The following is a 19,936-nucleotide window of genomic DNA, read 5'->3' on the forward strand; positions in this document are numbered from 1 at the left end:
TGACTTTCTCTATTTTATGATCCCACCAGTTTTTGCTTACAGGCAAATGATATTTTTTGCAGATCTTCCAATGCACCATTGTTGCTACTTTGTCATGCCGCTGCTTGTAATCAGTCTGCGCAATCTTCTTGCAACAGCTTACCAAGTGGTCCACTGTTTCTTCAGCTTCTTTGCATAGGCGGCACTTACTGTCTGTTGCTGTCTTCTCAATTTTGACTTTGTATGCATTTGTCCTTAAGGCTTGGTCTTGTGCAGCCAGAATTAGTCCCTCGGTCTCTTTCTTCAATTTTCCTGCTCTTAGCCATTGCCAGGTCTTGTTATTATCTGCTTTCCCAGCTATTTTTTAAATGTATTGGCCATGTAGTGCTTTGTCTTCCCATGCCTCTATTCTGTTCTTCATTTGGTCTTTCTTGTAGGCCAGTTTGGTCTCTCCAGTAGTTAGTAAGCCTTCCTGATATACTAATTTCAGTGCATCTTCATCATTGTTCTTCAGATATTCTTCCAAAGCCATTTTTCCTTCTTCAACCATCTGATGTACATTCCACGCCCACCTATTTGCCTTGGTAGATAAAGTCTGTCAATGTCACTGCGTGGATGTAGGGCATGATTCATTGTCATTATTTTTCTGGTCTTCCTATCCATTGCTTTTAGTTCTGCTTGAGTCCAGTCCACTATTCCAGCTGTGTACCTAATGACTGGAATTGCCCAGGTGTTGATTGCCTTTATGGTATTTCCTCCATTGAGTTTGGACTTTAAGATCTTCTTCACTCTCTTGATGTATTCACTTCTAATCTTTTTCTTGACTTCAATGTGCTTGATGTTGTCAGCTTGAAGGATACCCAAGTATTTGTAGTACTCTTCCTCATCCAGACTCTTAATGTTATTTTCGTGGGGCATCTTGATTCCTTCAGTTTTCACTATTTTCCTTGTTTGATAGTAAGTGTGGCACATTTGTCCAAGCCAAACTCCATAACAATATCTTGGCTATATATACGGACAGTGTTGAGCAGCGATTCTATTTCAGATGATGTTTTTCCATACAGCTTCAGATCATCCATATAAAGGAGGTGGGATAGTCTGGCAGATGTTTTTGATGTTTGATAGCCATGTCCTGAGTTATTCAGTATTGTTGACAGAGGAAACAGTGCAATAACAAATAGTAATGGTGACAATGAATCTCCTTGAAATATTCCTCTCTTGATATTAACCTCTCCCAGTCTCTCACCATTGATCTGCAACTCTGTCTTCCATTGTGCCATCGATCTTTGCACAAATTTTCTGATGTTTCTACTGACTCCTGTTATTTCTAGGCAATTGATTATCCAGTCATGTGGCAGAGAGTCAAATGCCTTTTTGTAGCCAATCCATGCCACATTCAAGTTGGTCTTTCCTTTCTTGCAGTTTTCCAATATCATTTTGTCTATTAGGAGTTGATCTTTTGTTCCTCTGCTATTGGGGCGGTTTCCTTTCTGCTCAGGTGGAAAGAGATTGTTTTCAACTAGATGCTGTTGTACTGCATCAGCTACCACACCAGTTAGTAATTTGAAAGTTGTTGGTAAGCAGGTAATTGGCCTGTAGTTGCCTGGTGTTGTCCCTTTTGCTGGATTTTTCATTATTAGGTAGGTTTTCCCAGTTATTAGCCACATTTCAATTTCTCCTCCTTGTAGTATATTGTTGAACTGCTTGGCAATGAGTGGGTGTATAACAGTTAGATGTTTCATCCAAAACCCATGCAGTTCATCTTCGCCTGGTGCTGACCAATTTTTGATTTTCCTTGCTCTTTTTTCTACCATTTTTGTTGTTATTACTAGTTCTTTCATTTCAACTTCTGTTTTATTTGCATCCACCTCTTTTAACCAAGCCGCATCCTTGTTGTATTTCTTTGGGTCATCCCATATCTGCTTCCAGAACTGCACTGTTTCTTCCTTGTCAGGTATTGACTGATTCATTGCAGTTTCTCCATTGACGGATTGGTAGAAACATTTCTGATTGGATTGAAATTGGAGGTTCTGCCTATAGTTTGCAATTCAAGTTTCATATCTACTGATTTTCCTGGCTATAGCTTTATTTGTTGCTTTATTATTTCCAGTGTTCCTTCATCTTCCTTGTTTCTGAGTGGTATTTCTTGATTAGGTATTCTTTGGTCTTCTTGTTCTTCAGCTTCTTTTCTTTCATCTGTTCTAGCTTGCTTGTATGTGATCTTAACTTGCTGATCTTATTTTCTAGTCTAACCTTCCATTTTTATTATTATTATTATTATTATTATTATTATTATTATTATTAAATAGTCCCAGAACAGAGTTATATAGCAGCAGTGCAGACTTAAGCCACTTAAGTTACAGCTGCCACGAGATTGAATTGTTATCCAATTTTGTGTTTTCTTTTGATGCTCCACTTCAAAATTGCCTCTGTTCTTTATCACAGGGCAGCATGCAGATTTAAGTCACTAAAGAGAAACCCACTAAAACTCCAACAAGACATTGGTACCATTAACATCCATCTATTTCAGGGAACTAAGTTAAGATTACAATATTAAAGTTATTAGACTGAATGCAAAGGAAGAATGGCTACAAAAAGCATCATAAAGGTATTAGCACAATAATAGAATAGCAGAAAAACAGAGTTAGAAGGGAACTTGGAGGTCTTCTAGTCCAACCCTGTTCAAGCAAAAAAAAAAAAATCTCTATACCATTTCAGACATAGGGTTATATTCAGACCATTTCAAACATACACTGATTTATATTAATTATTGGATTGTTGATTTTCTACCCCACCATTTCACTGGAGTTTAAGGTGGTGTTTATTAGCGTGGCTTCCTCCCCGTTATTTTTTATTTAATGACAGCTCTGCAGCCTAGGCTGGGCTGAAAAATGGTGACTGGTTCACGGTCCATGAGTGAATTTTTGCTGTGGTAAGAGGAACCAAATTACAGCTTTACTCGCTATGCCATCCATCTGGTAAACTTGCAAGATTCGTTTTTCTTGCCATGTACATGTATACATCCAAACTACGTGGGTATGTGCAAATTTTTTTGGTCATATTTATGTAGTGTATATTGGTGGTGGTGACCCATTGAGAGCTGTATTCAATGAAATTTCATGTACAATTAGTGTACATTTAAAATGACAAAGTTATTCTATTCTATTCTATTCTATTCTATTCTATTCTATTCTATTCTATTCTATTCCATTCCATTCCATTCCATATTTTCTATTCTATTCTATTCTATTCTATTCCATTCCATTCCATTCCATTCCATTCCATATTTTCTATTCTATTCTATTCTATTCTATTCTATTCTATTCTATTCTATTCTATTCTATTCTATTCTATTCTATTCTATTCCATTCCATTCCATTCCATTCCATTCCATTCCATTCCATATATTCTATTCTATTCTATTCTATTCTATTCTATTCTATTCTATTCTATTCTATTCTATTCTATTCTATTCTATTCTATTCTATTCTATTCTATTCCATTCCATTCCATTCCATTCCATTCCATTCCATTCCATGGTCCTGGTGATTTTTCATCTACGTATTCCTACAACTGTGGCACCAGAAAGGACTACGGGAATCATCCAGTCCTACTCACTGCTCAGTACAGGATTGTCTCAGCCAGATGTCCATCTAATGTCTCTTGGAAGACTTTGAATGAATGACAAACCACCTTATCACATGGCAGCCTGTTCCATTGGCTAAGTCAAACATTTGGCTTCTTCAGGATCAGTCAAGGTCAGCAAAGCATTGCTACCTTGCTGTGACTGTATATTGCAAAAAAAAAAAAAAAAGCTCCACAACCAAACATGTTCTTTGCTCTTGAAATATCTTCCTTCTTGTGAAGGATTGGTGGACTCCCATTTGGGGCAGCGAAGACAAGGCAGTGACAACAGTGGGAAAGGAGCTGACTTTAAGTCAAAATGGCTCTTCTCGTCTTCCTCATCTTCTTCCTGTTTTGGCTGCTGCCCACAGCATCCTACGGAGCCCTGAGGGTAAAATGCCCACTGAATCTGGTCCAAGATGAACACAAGGCTGGGAGTTACTACAGACCTGGAAGCTACATCATAAGCGGCATCATCTCTCCAAAAATTGGTTTCTTTCATCCATTTGTCTTTTCCAAGTGTCCTCAGCTGAAGCTTTACAGGTAATGTTGAGCCTGTGAAATGGCTGCTCCAAGAGAAACAGCTTTTGCTGGGGTGGGTTGGGGAATAGAGCTTTAGTGGAGGCAAATTCTCAGATTTACTTCCTTCATTAAGGAAAGTGTGTTTTAGTTGTGGTTTGTTCTCCAAGCTTGTTTTAATATAATTCCTGAATGTTTCGTTACCAAACTAGGTAACGTCATCAACAGGATTTTCTTGTCTTCTTCTCTTTAGCTGTTAAATGTCTTGTGTGCCAGAATGGTCAGTTGGTCTTTGAATTCTGAGCAGCTGATTGGTTCTTTTGTTGATTGGCACTTTGAATGGTCTGGTTTCTTACATATTGATATATTGGATCTAGATCAATATGTTTGTTAACTGTTCTTTTGATGAAATACCAGGCCTCAATAAGTTTATGCCCATATAACTTTGCAATAATAGAGAATCCTTGTAGCTTGAGTTTTAGATTTTAGTTGTGGTTTGTTCTCCATGCTTGTTTTAATATAATTTCTGAACGTTTTGTCACCAAACTAGGTCAGTTGATCTTTGAATTCTGAGCAGCTGATTGGTTCTTTTGTTGAAGAAAAAGAAAATCATAAGAAACCAGACTATTCAGTGTAGTAATTGACGAAGCCTTGTTAGCCCACATCTCAGTTGCTAGAATTTTCCAATGATGGGCAGTTATTATTTTAGCTGCTAAAAATTACCGTATATGCCGGTGTATAAGGCGACTTCCGCGAGCACTAAAATCGGCACCAAAGACGGGGGTCGTCTTACACTGGTAGTTTCCAGCGTATAAGATGACATTCTAGGGATGCGGCCCGGCGATAAAGACAGGGGTCGTCTTATACGCCGGGTCACCTTGTACGCCGGCATATACGGTAGTCTTTTCTTCCAAAAATCCAAGAATCCCTGTGACCATTTCTTTTATTAAGGATACCTGATCTTGTGTCAGATCTTTTCTGGAGGAAACCTGAAAACAAAATACTCTTGTTTGAAGGAATCAATTCATTTAATTGATTGATGAACTATCAAATAAATCTTGACCAGTGGTGGGATTCAAATATGTGAACAACTGGTTCTCTGTGTGGATGCTGCTTCCAGAAGTCCAATCTGGGCCTAGGCAACAAAAAATTAGCTACCAGTTCTCCCGAACTGGTGCAAACTGGATGAATCCCACCACTGGTCTTGACTCTGAACTATCACCTAGATAGCTTTTCTCCAAAGACTCTATCTTCTAAGGTTGAGAAATATTGCTCTAGAGCAGAGATGGGGAACAACGGCCCCTTTATGACTTGTGAACTTCAACTCCCAGAATACCTGAGCCAGCAAGTCCACAAATCATAAAAGGGCCATCGTTCCCCACTCTGATCTAGGGCATGGGACAAGCTCTAAATTTTACTAGGACCGGGATGACAATTTGAACATCTACCTGTCTTAATATACCTATATTTTTGGCAGTGAGTCACAAATGAGATTTTGGCATGTGCTGTCCTTCTGGTTTGCCATTCAAGAGATCAGTCAGAACTCTGGGTTCTCACCAAACATTACCTTGGGCTACAATCTCTACGAGAACTACTCCCAAAAAAGAATCACTTCTGACGCTGTGATAGATCTGCTTGCTGGTGGAAAAAGCAGTGTTCCTAACTACAGCTGTGGAAGACCAAATCTTCTGCTTGCTGTTTTGGAACGGGCCGACTCTGAAATTTCTAACCAGATTGCCGCCCTTCTGGGCATCTACAAAATCCCACAGGTAGAAACTGGAAGATTATACAAAACACACTGCATGCAAGAGGACAACAACCAATTGGAAAGGATTTGACTTTGTGATTTCTCCAGGCTAGGAAAAAAAAAGATTGTATGCGCACAATAAGTTTAGAACCGTTTTTCAAAGAAATAAAAACAGTGCCTCCTCTTTTAACATAATAATTATATATATACTGCGTTGAAAGAAACATCAGATCCAGTTCCAAGCCAGGAGTAAATAAAATGGAGGCTAAGATGCTGGAAATAAAATGGAGACAAGCTGCTTAGGAAAGAAGGATTAATGATGAGCAGGACCAACAACAGCATGCATTTCTGGGACAGCTGACAGCTTGATTTGATGAATACAAGGATTTGTATACAGTGTTACAACATTTTGTAATTGGAGGCTTGCTTTGTCTGCCTTTGTTATTAGATTAGTTTAGCCTGTTTTGCAAAGGCTAGCAATGGGTCTAAAATACTGGCTTCCTTGAGTTTTAATCCTGTCAAATAGATGTAATTAATTTTATCCCCTTATCCTTAGTCTAACTATTGTCTTTAGCAAGCTCTCTTTGTAAATCTATTTTTTGCAGTAGCCAGCAGATGACTGATTGCAAAATTGTTTCTTTAAGCTGAAACATGGTCAGTTTGCCTGCGGCTATTATCTGACAGCTTAGAGGAGGGAAAAAACAGGAGTTGTTCTTTTACTCTGAGCGACTTCTGTGTGATTTTTCCTGGTTTTAAGCTTTGTCTTTATATTTTGGGGGGTACAGAAAAGAAGCTGTGGGATATATGTATGTATGTTTGTATGTGTATATATATATATATATATATATATATATATATATATATATATATATATGTGTATATATGTAGGTCTTTGGTTATTCGGGTTTTCTCCTGCGTAAAATTGGAAGTGTCTTGACACGTTTCGACGAAGTCCCATTCGTCATCTTCAGGCTGGTGTTTTCAGCTTCGTGCTTCGAGGAGCAATGTGTGCTCTTAGCTGTTTCTTCCTTTTAACTGCCAGTGGGGCTATGAACTGATTGGGTGGGAGCTTGACTGTGTTCTGATTGGGTGGAGGTATGTTCTGATTGGTTAGGGGCTTGGCTGATTGGCTGGGGGGGTTGGCTGTGCTCTGATTGGCTGGGGGAGTGTTCTGTTTGGGTGGGGGCTTTGTTGTGCTCAGGTTAGTCTGAGTTGCAGGGGGAGTTAAGATGGTGGGCTGCCTTGCTATTTTTTGGCTTCGCGTTCGTGGTCATGCCTCATCTTCATGGTGGGTGTCAGTTTGCTTCATGTATGGATTGGAGGGGTTTAAAGTGGCTAATGATGCAGCTGTGGTCTGGCTTCTGGTTTGTGGTCATGCCTCATTATCGGTGTGGCTTTGGGTTTGCTTTTTGCGTGGATGTGTGATGGTGACATCCTGTATGGTTTTTGTGAGTGTGGGTCTGGTGTCATTTTTTGTATTAGGGAGTCGTTTGTCAATAAGGGTGGGTTTCCAAATGGCTGGTAGGCGGGAGGTATCATCTCGTTTGTTCATGCTGTGTGGCCATTTTTCTATCTCGATGGCTTCTCTGATTATTCTGTTATTAAAATGTTCACTTTTGGCGATAGTTCTGGTCTTTTTAAAGTCAATTTCATGTCCTGTGGCTTTAAGGTGTTGGACCAGGGAAGATGTTGGTTCCTCTTTTTTGACTGATGTTGTGTTTATGGAGGATCTTGCTGATTCTGTCTGTGGTGCCTTTTATGTATGGGAGGAGGGCTTTGCCGTTTTCTTGCTCTCTGTCTTGGATTTTAGTGGGGGTTTCTTTTTGGATTAGATTTGTAATCTTATTTCTTTGGAATCCATTGGATGTTAGTACATTGGTGAGAGTGTATAGTTCGGTTTTTAGGTGTTGTTTGTCAGCTAAGCGTTTTGTTCTGGAGATGAGTGTCTTGGCTACGGAGTTGATCTGTGCTGGGTGGTGGTGTGAGAGAGCATGCAGATAGCGGTTTGTGTGTGTTTTCTTCTGGTAGATGGTGTGTCCTAGGGACCCATTGGATTTCTTGTAGACTAAGACATCCAGGAAGGGAAGTTGGTTATTAGCTTCTGTTCCATGGTGAACTGTATTTTGGGGTGTAGGCTGTTGAAGTGTGTGAGGAAGTTGTCCAGTTTTTCTTTCCCATGTGGCCAGATTATGAAGGTGTCGTCTACGTATCTGAGCCAGAGTTTGAGTTTGTGATCCGATTTTTCTAGAGCTTGGGTTTCAAAGTGTTCCATGTAGAGGTTTGCAATGACAGGTGGGAGGGGTGATCTCATGGGTGCTCCTTCTGTTTGTTTGTATTTTTGTCTGTTATAGATGAAGTATGTGTTGGATAGGCAGTGGTTGGTCAGATCTAAGATGTGTTTGGGGGGTTATATTTGTTTTGAATAGCTGTTAAGGCTTCTTTGATAGGCACTTGGGTGAAGAGGGATATGACATCGAAGCTCACAAGTAGGTTGCTGGGCTGTAAGTTTCGTTTCTTTATGATCTCTATAAACTGGAACTGGCAGTTAAAAGGAAGAAACAGCTAAGACCATACATTGCTCCTCGAAGCACGAAGCTGAAAACTCCAGCCTGAAGACGACGAATGGGACTTCATCGAAACGTCGCCAAGACACTTCCAATTTTATGCGGGAGAAAACCCAAATAACCAAAGACCTACATACAAACACCTGCAAAAATCTCAGAAAACATATATATGTTTTTATTATTGTTATATATATGTATATGTATGTATGTATATGTATATGTATATATATATATTATATATATATATATATATATATATATATATATATATATATGCGATTAAAAAGGTTAAAAATGTGAACCCTAGGGATATTCATAATAAAATATAAAAATTAACACTAGGGTAATAAAAACTATAGAAGTTTTTAATAGGTTAAAACTATAAAAGTTTTAAAAAGCGCCAAGCTTTCGCCGTCACCTGCCGGCATCCTCAGGGCTGGCGCGCCAGAGAATGAGAAAGTCTTTTTATAGGCGTACCGAGGTTTGCGCTCGGCTCCTTGATCTTGTTACGGGGCCTGATTGGTTCAGCCGTGTGTAGTTGGCTTGCGCTTTTTTTCTCTTCTTAGTTGTATTTTTATCCTCGTCCGTCTCCAGTTCTCCCAACCTCAGATTAGCTGAATGGCAATTCCAGTTATTTCGGTTGCTTTCATGTTCCGATCTCCCCTCAGGCTTAGGTGATGGTGGACAATCCAAGTTCCTTTCTCCACCCCGTTCTGTCTGGTTGTTATGTTTAGAGTCCCATATGTTTCCGGTCTCAGTGCTTTCGGTTTTAATATGTTTATCATCCTGATAGTCCCGTAAATTGTTACGAGTCTGGTGTAGCGTGGGAAGGTATTCTGCATGGTGGAGGGATCGTCTCTTATTCGTTGTCATGCCCAGCTGTCTCGCGCGTGTCTTACTCCGAGTGCTCAATCCTGGGGGTGTGTGCACAGCCATCGAGGTGCGTCCCTCCTGGTTACAGTGTTCTTCTTCAGTTCTCCCCTTTTTTACCTTGTTGAAAGCGCTCGCGTATGTTCTATGGGAGTCCTCAGGATCGTCAGGTAGGGGGTATAACGACCCGATCTCTCGCCCCTTGTCGCTCTCCGGCTTTCCTTCCTCCTCCCTAACAGTATGTAGGGGGTCATCCTCAACCACCTCCTGTGGTTTGTCCTCGTAGGAGTTGATCGTTCCAACTACGTGGGGGGGTCTTCTCCTCCTTTTCCGACCAGCTGCGATGTTTCTTTTAGTGTGTGGGCAGGCTATTGCATTTGGTGATTCATCCGCATTTCCACCTGCCGTATCTTCCCTCATCTCCTCTTTGTAGCCGGGGGTCTGGACCTTGGTTCCTGTCCCTCCCCTGATCTTCTGGGATTGCGGCAGTCCCGCGGGGATGGTCGAGGTGCCTCGCGTTTGTTTCCCTTCTTTCAAATTGCGCCTGGTTCGTTGGGCAGTGCAGGTGTTGTCCAGATTGTTATAAGGTCGTCGGGGGTGTTGCCGCTGATTATTAGCACTCCATGACCTTAAGGCTAGATAGGATGGGCATAGGTCAATGTGCCTATTAATAGACTTACTGTCTGAGAGCCATGCCTCTCTGAGGAGGCGGCCCCCTTTGGTGTTATCGTTCGCCAATACACTGACGTCACTAAAGTTAAACTTATGGCCTAGATCCACCATATGGGCCCATATTTGGGAATGACAATCCCTCCTTCTCACGCTCGTGGACCCTGGTCTTAATGCGTTTCGCAGTCTCCCCAGTATAATTACATTGGCAGTCCGTACAGTCAATCCTATAGACGGCTGCTGATCTTTCTGTACTGGGGAGTGGGTCCTTAGGGCGCATTATGGCCGCTCGTAGTGTTTGGTTGGGTCTATGGGCCACCTGTATTTTGTGTGGTGCCAGGATCCTAGCTGTGGCTTCCGATACATTATGGATATAGGGGAGGGCAATACGTGTGGTGGCTTGAGGCACGGGTTCTTGAGATGCAGGGTTACTCTGGAGCTCAGGTGGTCTCCTGAACTGATTAATGATTTTTACCGGGTAGCCGTTGCCTCTACATATTCGGAAGAGATGGTTTCTCTCTTCTTTTTTGGCTTTGACGGTGCTGCAGTGTGTTTCCACTCGTTTGAATAGCGTCCTGACACAACTGGCTTTATGGGCCATCGGGTGATTACTCCTAAAGTGGAGGATCCTCTCTGTACACGTTGGTTTTCGGTATACCCTGGTAGCTAGACATCCATCCACCTGGCGCTGCACTAGTACATCCAAAAATGCTAGATTGCCCTGATCTTCTTCCTCCATGGTGAATTGGATGTCCGGGTATACCGAATTCAGGATGCCCATAAAGTCAGTTTTGTGTCTTTTCTTAATGACCGCAAACGTATCGTCCACATAGCGGGCCCAAAATTTTGGTTGATGTTGGGCCATCGCTATGTGTTCCAGCCGCTGGAGTACCATCTCTGCAACCACACTAGAGATCGGCGACCCCATAGGTGTTCCTTTAATTTGCTCATATATAACCCCCTGGAAGGTGAAGTAGGTGTTAAGACATATTTCCATGAGCTTTACCAAGTCCTCCAGGGGGTTATATATGAGCAAATTAAAGGAACACCTATGGGGTCGCCGATCTCTAGTGTGGTTGCAGAGATGGTACTCCAGCGGCTGGAACACATAGCGATGGCCCAACATCAACCAAAATTTTGGGCCCGCTATGTGGACGATACGTTTGCGGTCATTAAGAAAAGACACAAAACTGACTTTATGGGCATCCTGAATTCGGTATACCCGGACATCCAATTCACCATGGAGGAAGAAGATCAGGGCAATCTAGCATTTTTGGATGTACTAGTGCAGCGCCAGGTGGATGGATGTCTAGCTACCAGGGTATACCGAAAACCAATGTGTACAGAGAGGATCCTCCACTTTAGGAGTAATCACCCGATGGCCCATAAAGCCAGTTGTGTCAGGACGCTATTCAAACGAGTGGAAACACACTGCAGCACCGTCAAAGCCAAAAAAGAAGAGAGAAACCATCTCTTCCGAATATGTAGAGGCAACGGCTACCCGGTAAAAATCATTAATCAGTTCAGGAGACCACCTGAGCTCCGGAGTAACCCTGCATCTCAAGAACCCGTGCCTCAAGCCACCACACGTATTGCCCTCCCCTATATCCATAATGTATCGGAAGCCACAGCTAGGATCCTGGCACCACACAAAATACAGGTGGCCCATAGACCCAACCAAACACTGCGAGCGGCCATAATGCGCCCTAAGGACCCACTCCCCAGTACAGAAAGATCAGCAGCCGTCTATAGGATTGACTGTACGGACTGCCAATGTAATTATACTGGGGAGACTGCGAAACGCATTAAGACCAGGGTCCACGAGCACGAATTAGCAGTGAGAAGGAGGGATTGTCATTCCCAAATATGGGCCCATATAGTGGATCTAGGCCATAAGTTTAACTTTAGTGACGTCAGTGTATTGGCGAACGATAACACCAAAGGGGGCCGCCTCCTCAGAGAGGCATGGCTCTCAGACAGTAAGTCTATTAATAGGCACATTGACCTATGCCCATCCTATCTAGCCTTAAGGTCATGGAGTGCTAATAATCAGCGGCAACACCCCCGACGACCTTATAACAATCTGGGCAACACCTGCACTGCCCAACGAACCAGGCGCAATTCGAAAGAAGGGAAACAAACGCGAGGCACCTCGACCATCCCCGCGGGACTGCCGCAATCCCAGAAGATCAGGGGAGGGACAGGAACCAAGGTCCAGACCCCCGGCTACAAAGAGGAGATGAGGGAAGATACGGCAGGTGGAAATGCGGATGAATCACCAAATGCAATAGCCTGCCCACACACTAAAAGAAACATCGCAGCTGGTCGGAAAAGGAGGAGAAGACCCCCCCACGTAGTTGGAACGATCAGCTCCTACGAGGACAAACCACGGGAGGTGGTTGATGATGACCCCCTACATACTGTTAGGGAGGAGGAAGGAAAGCCGGAGAGCGACAAGGGGCGAGAGATCGGGCTGTCATACCCCCTACCTGACGATCCTGAGGACTCCCATAGAACATACGCGAGCGCTTTCAACAAGGTAAAAAAGGGGAGAACTGAAGAAGAACACTGTAACCAGGAGGGACGCACCTCGATGGCTGTGCACACACCCCCAGGATTGAGCACTCGGAGTAAGACACGCGCGAGACAGCTGGGCATGACAACGAATAAGAGACGATCCCTCCACCATGCAGAATACCTTCCCACGCTACACCAGACTCGTAACAATTTACGGGACTATCAGGATGATAAACATATTAAAACCGAAAGCACTGAGACCGGAAACATATGGGACTCTAAACATAACAACCAGACAGAACGGGGTGGAGAAAGGAACTTGGATTGTCCACCATCACCTAAGCCTGAGGGGAGATCGGAACATGAAAGCAACCGAAATAACTGGAATTGCCATTCAGCTAATCTGAGGTTGGGAGAACTGGAGACGGACGAGGATAAAAATACAACTAAGAAGAGAAAAAAAGCGCAAGCCAACTACACACGGCTGAACCAATCAGGCCCCGTAACAAGATCAAGGAGCCGAGCGCAAACCTCGGTACGCCTATAAAAAGACTTTCTCATTCTCTGGCGCGCCAGCCCTGAGGATGCCGGCAGGTGACGGCGAAAGCTTGGCGCTTTTTAAAACTTTTATAGTTTTAACCTATTAAAAACTTCTATAGTTTTTATTACCCTAGTGTTCATTTTTATATTTTATTATATATATATATATATATATATATATATATATATATATATATATATATATATATATTCTGAGGTTTTTGCGGGTGTTTGTATATAGGTCTTTGGTTATTCGGGTTTTCTCCCACATCAAATTGGAAGTGTCTTGGCGACATTTCGATGAAGTCTCATATATATATGATAGCTTTCATTTTTTGCCACTCCAAAACACCCAAGATTTTTTTCTTCTTCTGTTTAATTATGTCTGATTTTCAGATACCACCTGGACAAGTCTCTTCAGTTTTCTTGGCAGGGTTTTCAGAAGTGGTTTGCCATTGCCTCCTTCCTAGGTCTAAGAGAAAGTGACTGGCCCAAGGTCACCTAGCTGGCTTTGTGCCCAAGGTTAGACTATAACTCACAGTCTCCTGGTTTTTAGCTTGATACCTTAGCCACTACACCAAACTGGCTCTCTTTTTCCCAAAACAATATTTCCAAGTGGTTATCCATCCCTAATGGGTGGTAAAAAGAGAGTTTGAAGTAGTGGTTTAAGGCATCAGACAAATTAGCACAAATCCAGTTAGGTGACTTTGGGTCAGTCTCGGTTACTCGATTCTAGGAAGAAGAAACCATTTCCCAAAAGCTCGTGAAACAAACCTGAAGGGATATGGCTAGGAGGTAATGCTGACTCTCCCCTTTCCCACATCCAGACCAAAAAGATAGTAATTCTTGTTGCATTTCTTTGTCATTGTTTATTTTATCGTTCTATTATTTTACTTCCATTTTATTTTTCTTCTGTTTTATTATTGTAAGCTGCCTAGAGTAGCCCGACAACAAGATGTGCGGGGGGGGGGGGAATAAATTTAACAAATTAAATAGTTGAATAAATGAGCAGTGTGGTGGCCTAGTGGCAAAGATGCTCGTCTCCCAGTCAGAAGATTATGAGTTCAATCCTAGGCAGCGACAGATGTTTCTCTGTCAGGGCACAAAGAGAAAATATCTACTGTGAACTCTGCATAGGCATCAGGAAGGGCATCTGGCCAATAAATGCTCAACTCCATCCAGTTGCCCCAAATCTACCCTGGATGAAAAAATTACAGAGTCATAAAAAGAGAGTAAAAAGAATAAACAAACAAATAAATAAATTACTACGCTATACTAGTTACAGTTTGGAATAAAAACAAATGGAGAGCAATATTAAACAATATATATATATATTTTTAAAAAAATAAACATAACATTTGGATCTTTGACCCAATTGTAATTTCTTTTGTTCTTTTTGGTGTTTTTAAAGGTTAGTTATGGATTGGCTTCTCCTTTTCTTAGTGACAAAACTCAGTTCCCCTTTTTTTATCGCATGGTCCCCAAAGAAGAAACTCAGTATCAAGGAATTATCCAACTACTCCTGCATTTTGAATGGACCTGGATTGGCCTATTTGCTCCAGATAGTGCCAATGGAGACAGGTTCTCTAGAACATTGACCTCCTTGCTGAACCAGAATGATGTTTGCATTGCCTTCTCGAAACAATACTCCCGAATGATTTCCTACACAAGGACGTTCCAAAGTGTACCAACCACTCTGTGGAAGCAAGTCAACGTATTTTTATGCTATGCAGACACAGACTTTGCTTTTGGTCCAATTTTCAGCTTTCATCAAATCTTCAACAGCAATCTCAATTCAACAGTGGGGAAAGTCTGGATCACGACAGTTGTGTGGGACACCAAGTTGATCTTGGCTTATTCGTCTTTTTTATTCCAGTACGTCCAAGGTTCTCTGTCCTTAGACAAGTCAAGCAGAAGGACAATATTTGACTCTTATGAGCCCCGTTCCATCTTCCTGGAAAGGTTTTGGGAAGAGGCATTCTCCTGTTCCTACTCAAAGCTGGGTCTGTCAGTGAAAGGTTGGAGAAGATGCAGAGAGAACGGGAATATGGACAACTTACCTCCCCAGGAGCTTGAGAGGGTCCTGTCCCAAGACAGATACACCATTTACAACACTATCAAAATTGTGGTACAGGGTTTAGAGGTTGCCCTTATGTCCAGATCCAGGAGGAACCCGGGGTCAGGCGAAAACAGATTGGACCCTTTCAGATGGCAATCATGGCAGGTATTCTCCTCAGCCTCTTTCCCTCCAAAGAATCTCAGTTTACAAAGGGTTATTTTGACTTGCTTATCATTACTAGAATTTATAGGTAGCCCTCAACTTATAATCATAATGGAGCCTGCCAATTACTGCAGTCTTAAAGTGACCCAATTGTTCACTATGAGACACTTTTGTTAAAAACCAGAAGAAAATATTGGTTTTTCAGCAAAAAAACATCACTGAATGCAGACATATCACCACGGGACATTGCAAATGGCTGTACATGTGGGCTAGTTGGCAAGCAACTGACATGGCCATGTGACCGCTGGGTGGGGGAGAGGCAGTTATGGAATTTGAAATCCAGGACATAAGTACCCCCAAGGGCTGTCCGTCATAACTTTCAATAGTTGCTGAGTGGCTGGTCTTAAACCGAGTACATAATTTCATGAAGAATTACATAATTTCATTCTGACGATTTGACTGTTCACACAGCTGGCTTAATTACAACAGCTAAAAACCAAACAACAATCATTAGCAATAACAATAGCACTTAGACTTACATACCACTTCATGGCTGTTTACATACTGCTTCTCTAAGCTGTTTACAGGGTCAGCATATTGTCCCCAACAATCTGGATCCTCATTTTACCAAAGGATGGAAGGCTGAGTCAACCTTGAGCCAGTGAGACTCAAACTGCCGAACTGTAGGCAGCCGGCATTCCGCAGAAGTGCCCTGCAGTACTGCATTCCAACCACTATGCCACCATGGCTCCTATATTACACAATATACTAAGCTTATGGCTTAGGATGTAGTGTAAATCTAGCCATTTAGATTGGTAGGAGATGCATTAGGAGATCCAAATTGCAGTACTTATCAGTCTGGTCCTGGTTTCAAAAATCTAACCAGGATTAGATTTGTGTTGTCCCTGAATGGAGGACCACAAGGAAATCTCTGAGCAATAGGCTAGATCTGGGAATCAAAAAGCAAACTGGAAGAAATCAGCACCAAGCCACTTTCATAGAGTTGTCAAAGGAAACTCTGTCCATATTCATGAAGTTAGAAGGAGTTGCGCTCAATTCAAAGGATGCATTACTTTTAACTCGGTTTCTGGTGGTGGAATCACCAGCTAAAGGAGAGCAGGGAGTAAAGAGGCATTCCAGAATGGAGTTGCTCCATGAAAGGAAATGACATCGGCCAGACTAGGGAAGCTTTTATCTATGGCAGTGGTTCTCAACCTTTTTAATGCCGTGACCCCCGACCGGTCGTAAGTCGAGGACTAAACCGGTCGTAAGTCGAGGACTAAACCAGTTGTAAGTTGAGGACTACCCAACTGGTCGTAAGTCAAGGACTTTCCCTGCCCAGGAGTGCCGCACATGCGTGGTGCCGCCCCCTGCACCGGCCGACCACCTGCTGGGCCACCAGCTGGCCCAGCCCAAGGGAGGTAAGGTACCCACCAGAAAAGGGGAAAAAATGGCAGACAGCCTTGCTTGGTGACCCCCGTGAAATGGTCGATCGACCCCAAATGGGGTCGCGACCCATAGGTTGAGAACCGCTGATCTATGGGTTCCCAAGAGAATCTGGCGAGATTCTTGTAAAATAGGCGATCAACAATAAAGAAACTGCTTTGGCTTATTCACAGAGTTGTTCCGGTTCCTTCCATCTGCCATCCAAAGCCATCTAAGTCCAATTGATCATTGATTATTGATCATAATCATAAATGGACCTTGGAGGTCATCTAGTCCAACCCCCTGCTCAGGCAGGAAACCCTACACCATTTCAGACAAATGGCTGTCCAGTCTCTTCTTAAAAACTTCCAGTGTTGGAGCATTCACCACTTCTGGAGGCAGGTTATTCCACGGGTTAATTGTTCTAACTATCAGGAAGTTTCTCCTTAATTCTAGGTTGCTTCCCTCCTTGGTTAGTTTCCATCTGTTGCTTTTTGTTCTGCCTTCAGATGCTTTGGACTCCCTCTTCTTTGTGGCAGCCCCTGAGATATTGGAACACTGCTATCATGTCCCCCTTCATCCTTCTCTTCATTAAACTAGACATACCCAATTCCAGCAACCCAATTCCTTATATGTTTTAGCCTCCAGTCCCCTAATCATCTTTGTTGCTCCTCTCTGTACTCTTTCTAGAGTCTCAACATCTTTTTTACATCATGGTGACCAAAACTGGATGCAGTATTCCAGGTGTGGCCTTACCAAGGCATTGTAAAGTGGTATTAATACTTCACATGATCTTGATTCTATCCCTCTGTTAATGCAGCCTAGCACTGTGTTGGCTTTTTGGGCAGCTGCAGCACACGGCTGGCTCATATTTAAGTGATTGTCCACTAGGACTTCGAGATCCCTCTCACAGTTACTACTATTGAGCAAGGTACCACCCTATAGTATATCTGTACATTTGGTTTTTCTTGCCTAAATGTAGAACCTTACTTTTTTCACCATTGAATTACATTTTGTTAGATAGCGCCCAGTGTTCAAGTCTGTCCAGATCCTCCTGTATCTTAAGCCTATCTTCTGGAGTGTTGGCTATTCCTGCCAGCTTGGTGTCTTCTGCAAATTTGATGAGTTTCCCATCTATTCCCTCATCCAAATTGTTGATGAAGATGTTGAAGAGCACTGAGACTAGAACAGAGCCCTGGGGCACTCCACTACACATTTCCCTCCATGTAGATGCAGTTCCATTGAGGACCACATACTGAGTACGCCTGGTCAGCTAGCTACGAATCCATCTGGCGATGATGCTGTCTAACCCACATTTTTCTATCTTATCAAGTAGTAGGTTGTGATCTACTTTATCAAATGCCTTACTGACATCCAAGTAAATTATATCCACAGCGTTCCTCTGGTCCATTAATTTTGTCACATGGTCAAAGGATGCAATAAGATTTGTCTGACATGATCTGTTTTTGACAAACCCATGTTGGCTTTTGGTAATGACTTTGTTTGGCTCTAGGTGTTCACTGATTCATTGTTTGATTATCTTTCCCAGAATATTCCCAGGTATTGAGGTCAGGCTGATAGATCTGTAATTTCCTGGATCCATTTTTTTCTCTTAAGTATAAATCTCTTAAATAAATTAAAAAGACTTACAATGTCACTTCCCATTTGGCTGTTAAGTGAATCACCTCAGGTCATGAAGCGAGACATCCCATGACTTTGACTTCTAATTTTACTGCCAGCTTCTGTAGTGACTCTACTTGTCAGAAGTCAATGGTGAAGCTCGCAAATGGTGACAATACGATGAGACCTTCTAGTGGTTGTAAAGGCTCGCCAGTTGTGAAGCACTCAAATCTCAATCATGAAATTGTCTTAAATGCAAGGACCAGTTGTAAAGTTTCAGTTTTAGCACTGTTGTAACTTCTAACGGTTGCTAAACCAGGCAATCATCAAGTGAGGTTTTTCTGTAATGCAGCAAGCAAGTGTTGCATGAACCAGCCTTCTGGAGATTTTGGATCTCCAAAAATCCCTGTTCTCCTTGTTTTGGGATAAGATATGATTCTCCTCTTGTTTTCTCTGTCTTTCCAGCTCCACTCTTTCCTAAGAGGGATCCGGTTTTCAAATGATTCCTCAAGTGGGCTCTACGTGGACAAGGATGGCGAATTGACAGCCAATTTTGATATTATGAACTGGGTGCAGTTTCCCAATAAGACTCATGGCAGAGTGAAAATTGGGAGCATAGAAAAGGCAGCAGATGCCGGATTCAAGTTCACTATCCATCCTGAGGCTATTTTATGGCCCGTGCAGTTTAATAAGGTAGAGATTCCTCCTTTTGGATTCTATCAGCCATTGGAAGACTCTTCCTTCTCCTCTGAATAGGCACCCTCCTATGACAGAACAGGAGAGAGCATTCCTCCCAAAGAATTTGATAACTACACAATTGTCCCAAAGGTGCTTTTTCCAAGAGGCAACTGGACTTGTTTTTTCCTTGAAGATGTTTTTCTTCTCATCCAAGAAGCTTCTTCAGCTCTGACTGGGTGGTGGGGAATGGAAGGACCACCATCCAGTCAGAGCTGATGAAGCTTCTTGGATGAGACGTGCAATGTCTTCGAAGAAAAACATGAAAGTCCAGTTGCCTCCTGAAAAAGCACCTTTGGGACAACCATGATCCGGATGACTGAGAATCTCCATAGACATTTAACTACACAATTGTACATCAAAAGCAACAATCTCCAAAATGAGAATTAGTGCATTTTTTCCCCTATAAGCTGCAGATGGAGTCCAGGAGAGTGTGCACTGCCCATTTGTCTATAGAGTTGGGTAGCTGCTTTTTAAAGGGATTGATAGATTATAATAATAACAATAATAAAAACATATATATATGTGTTTTCTGAGGTTTTCGCGAGTGCTTGTATATAGGTCTTTGGTTATTCGGGTTTTCTCCCACGTAAAATTGGAAGTGTCTTGGCGACGTTTCGACGAAGTCCCATTCGTCATCTTCAGGCTGGTGTTTTCGGCTTCGTGCTTCTAGGAGCAATGTGTGATTGTAGCTGTTTCTTCCTTTTAACTGCCAGTGGGGGTATGAACTGATTGGGTGGGAGCTTGGCTGTGTTCTGATTGGGTGGAGGTGTGTTCTGATTGGTTAGGGGTTTGGCTGTACTCTGATTGGATGGGGGGTTGGGTGTGCTCTGATTGGCTGGGGGAGTGTTCTGTTTGGGTGGGGGCTTGTTGTGCTCAGGTTAGTCTGAGTTGCAGGGGGAGTTA

The 19,936-nt window shown here is 42.5% G+C and overlaps 1 protein-coding gene across 1 annotated transcript in view; it reads left to right on the plus strand.

Annotated features, from left to right (window-relative positions):
* LOC120318626 (vomeronasal type-2 receptor 26-like) overlaps positions 1-19,936 on the plus strand; it is a 59,867-nt gene that overhangs the window by 25,623 nt on the left and 14,308 nt on the right. The window contains exons 2-3 of the mRNA XM_039366483.1: positions 5,655-5,891; positions 18,761-18,988. Coding sequence (XP_039222417.1) covers positions 5,655-5,891; positions 18,761-18,988 — 465 coding nt within the window. The remainder of the gene's footprint in view (positions 1-5,654; positions 5,892-18,760; positions 18,989-19,936) is intronic.

The sequence above is a fragment of the Crotalus tigris genome, unplaced genomic scaffold (assembly GCF_016545835.1).
Source record: "Crotalus tigris isolate CLP2741 ecotype Arizona unplaced genomic scaffold, ASM1654583v1 scf7180000020326.198739, whole genome shotgun sequence".
In the NCBI taxonomy this organism is placed as follows: domain Eukaryota; kingdom Metazoa; phylum Chordata; class Lepidosauria; order Squamata; family Viperidae; genus Crotalus; species Crotalus tigris.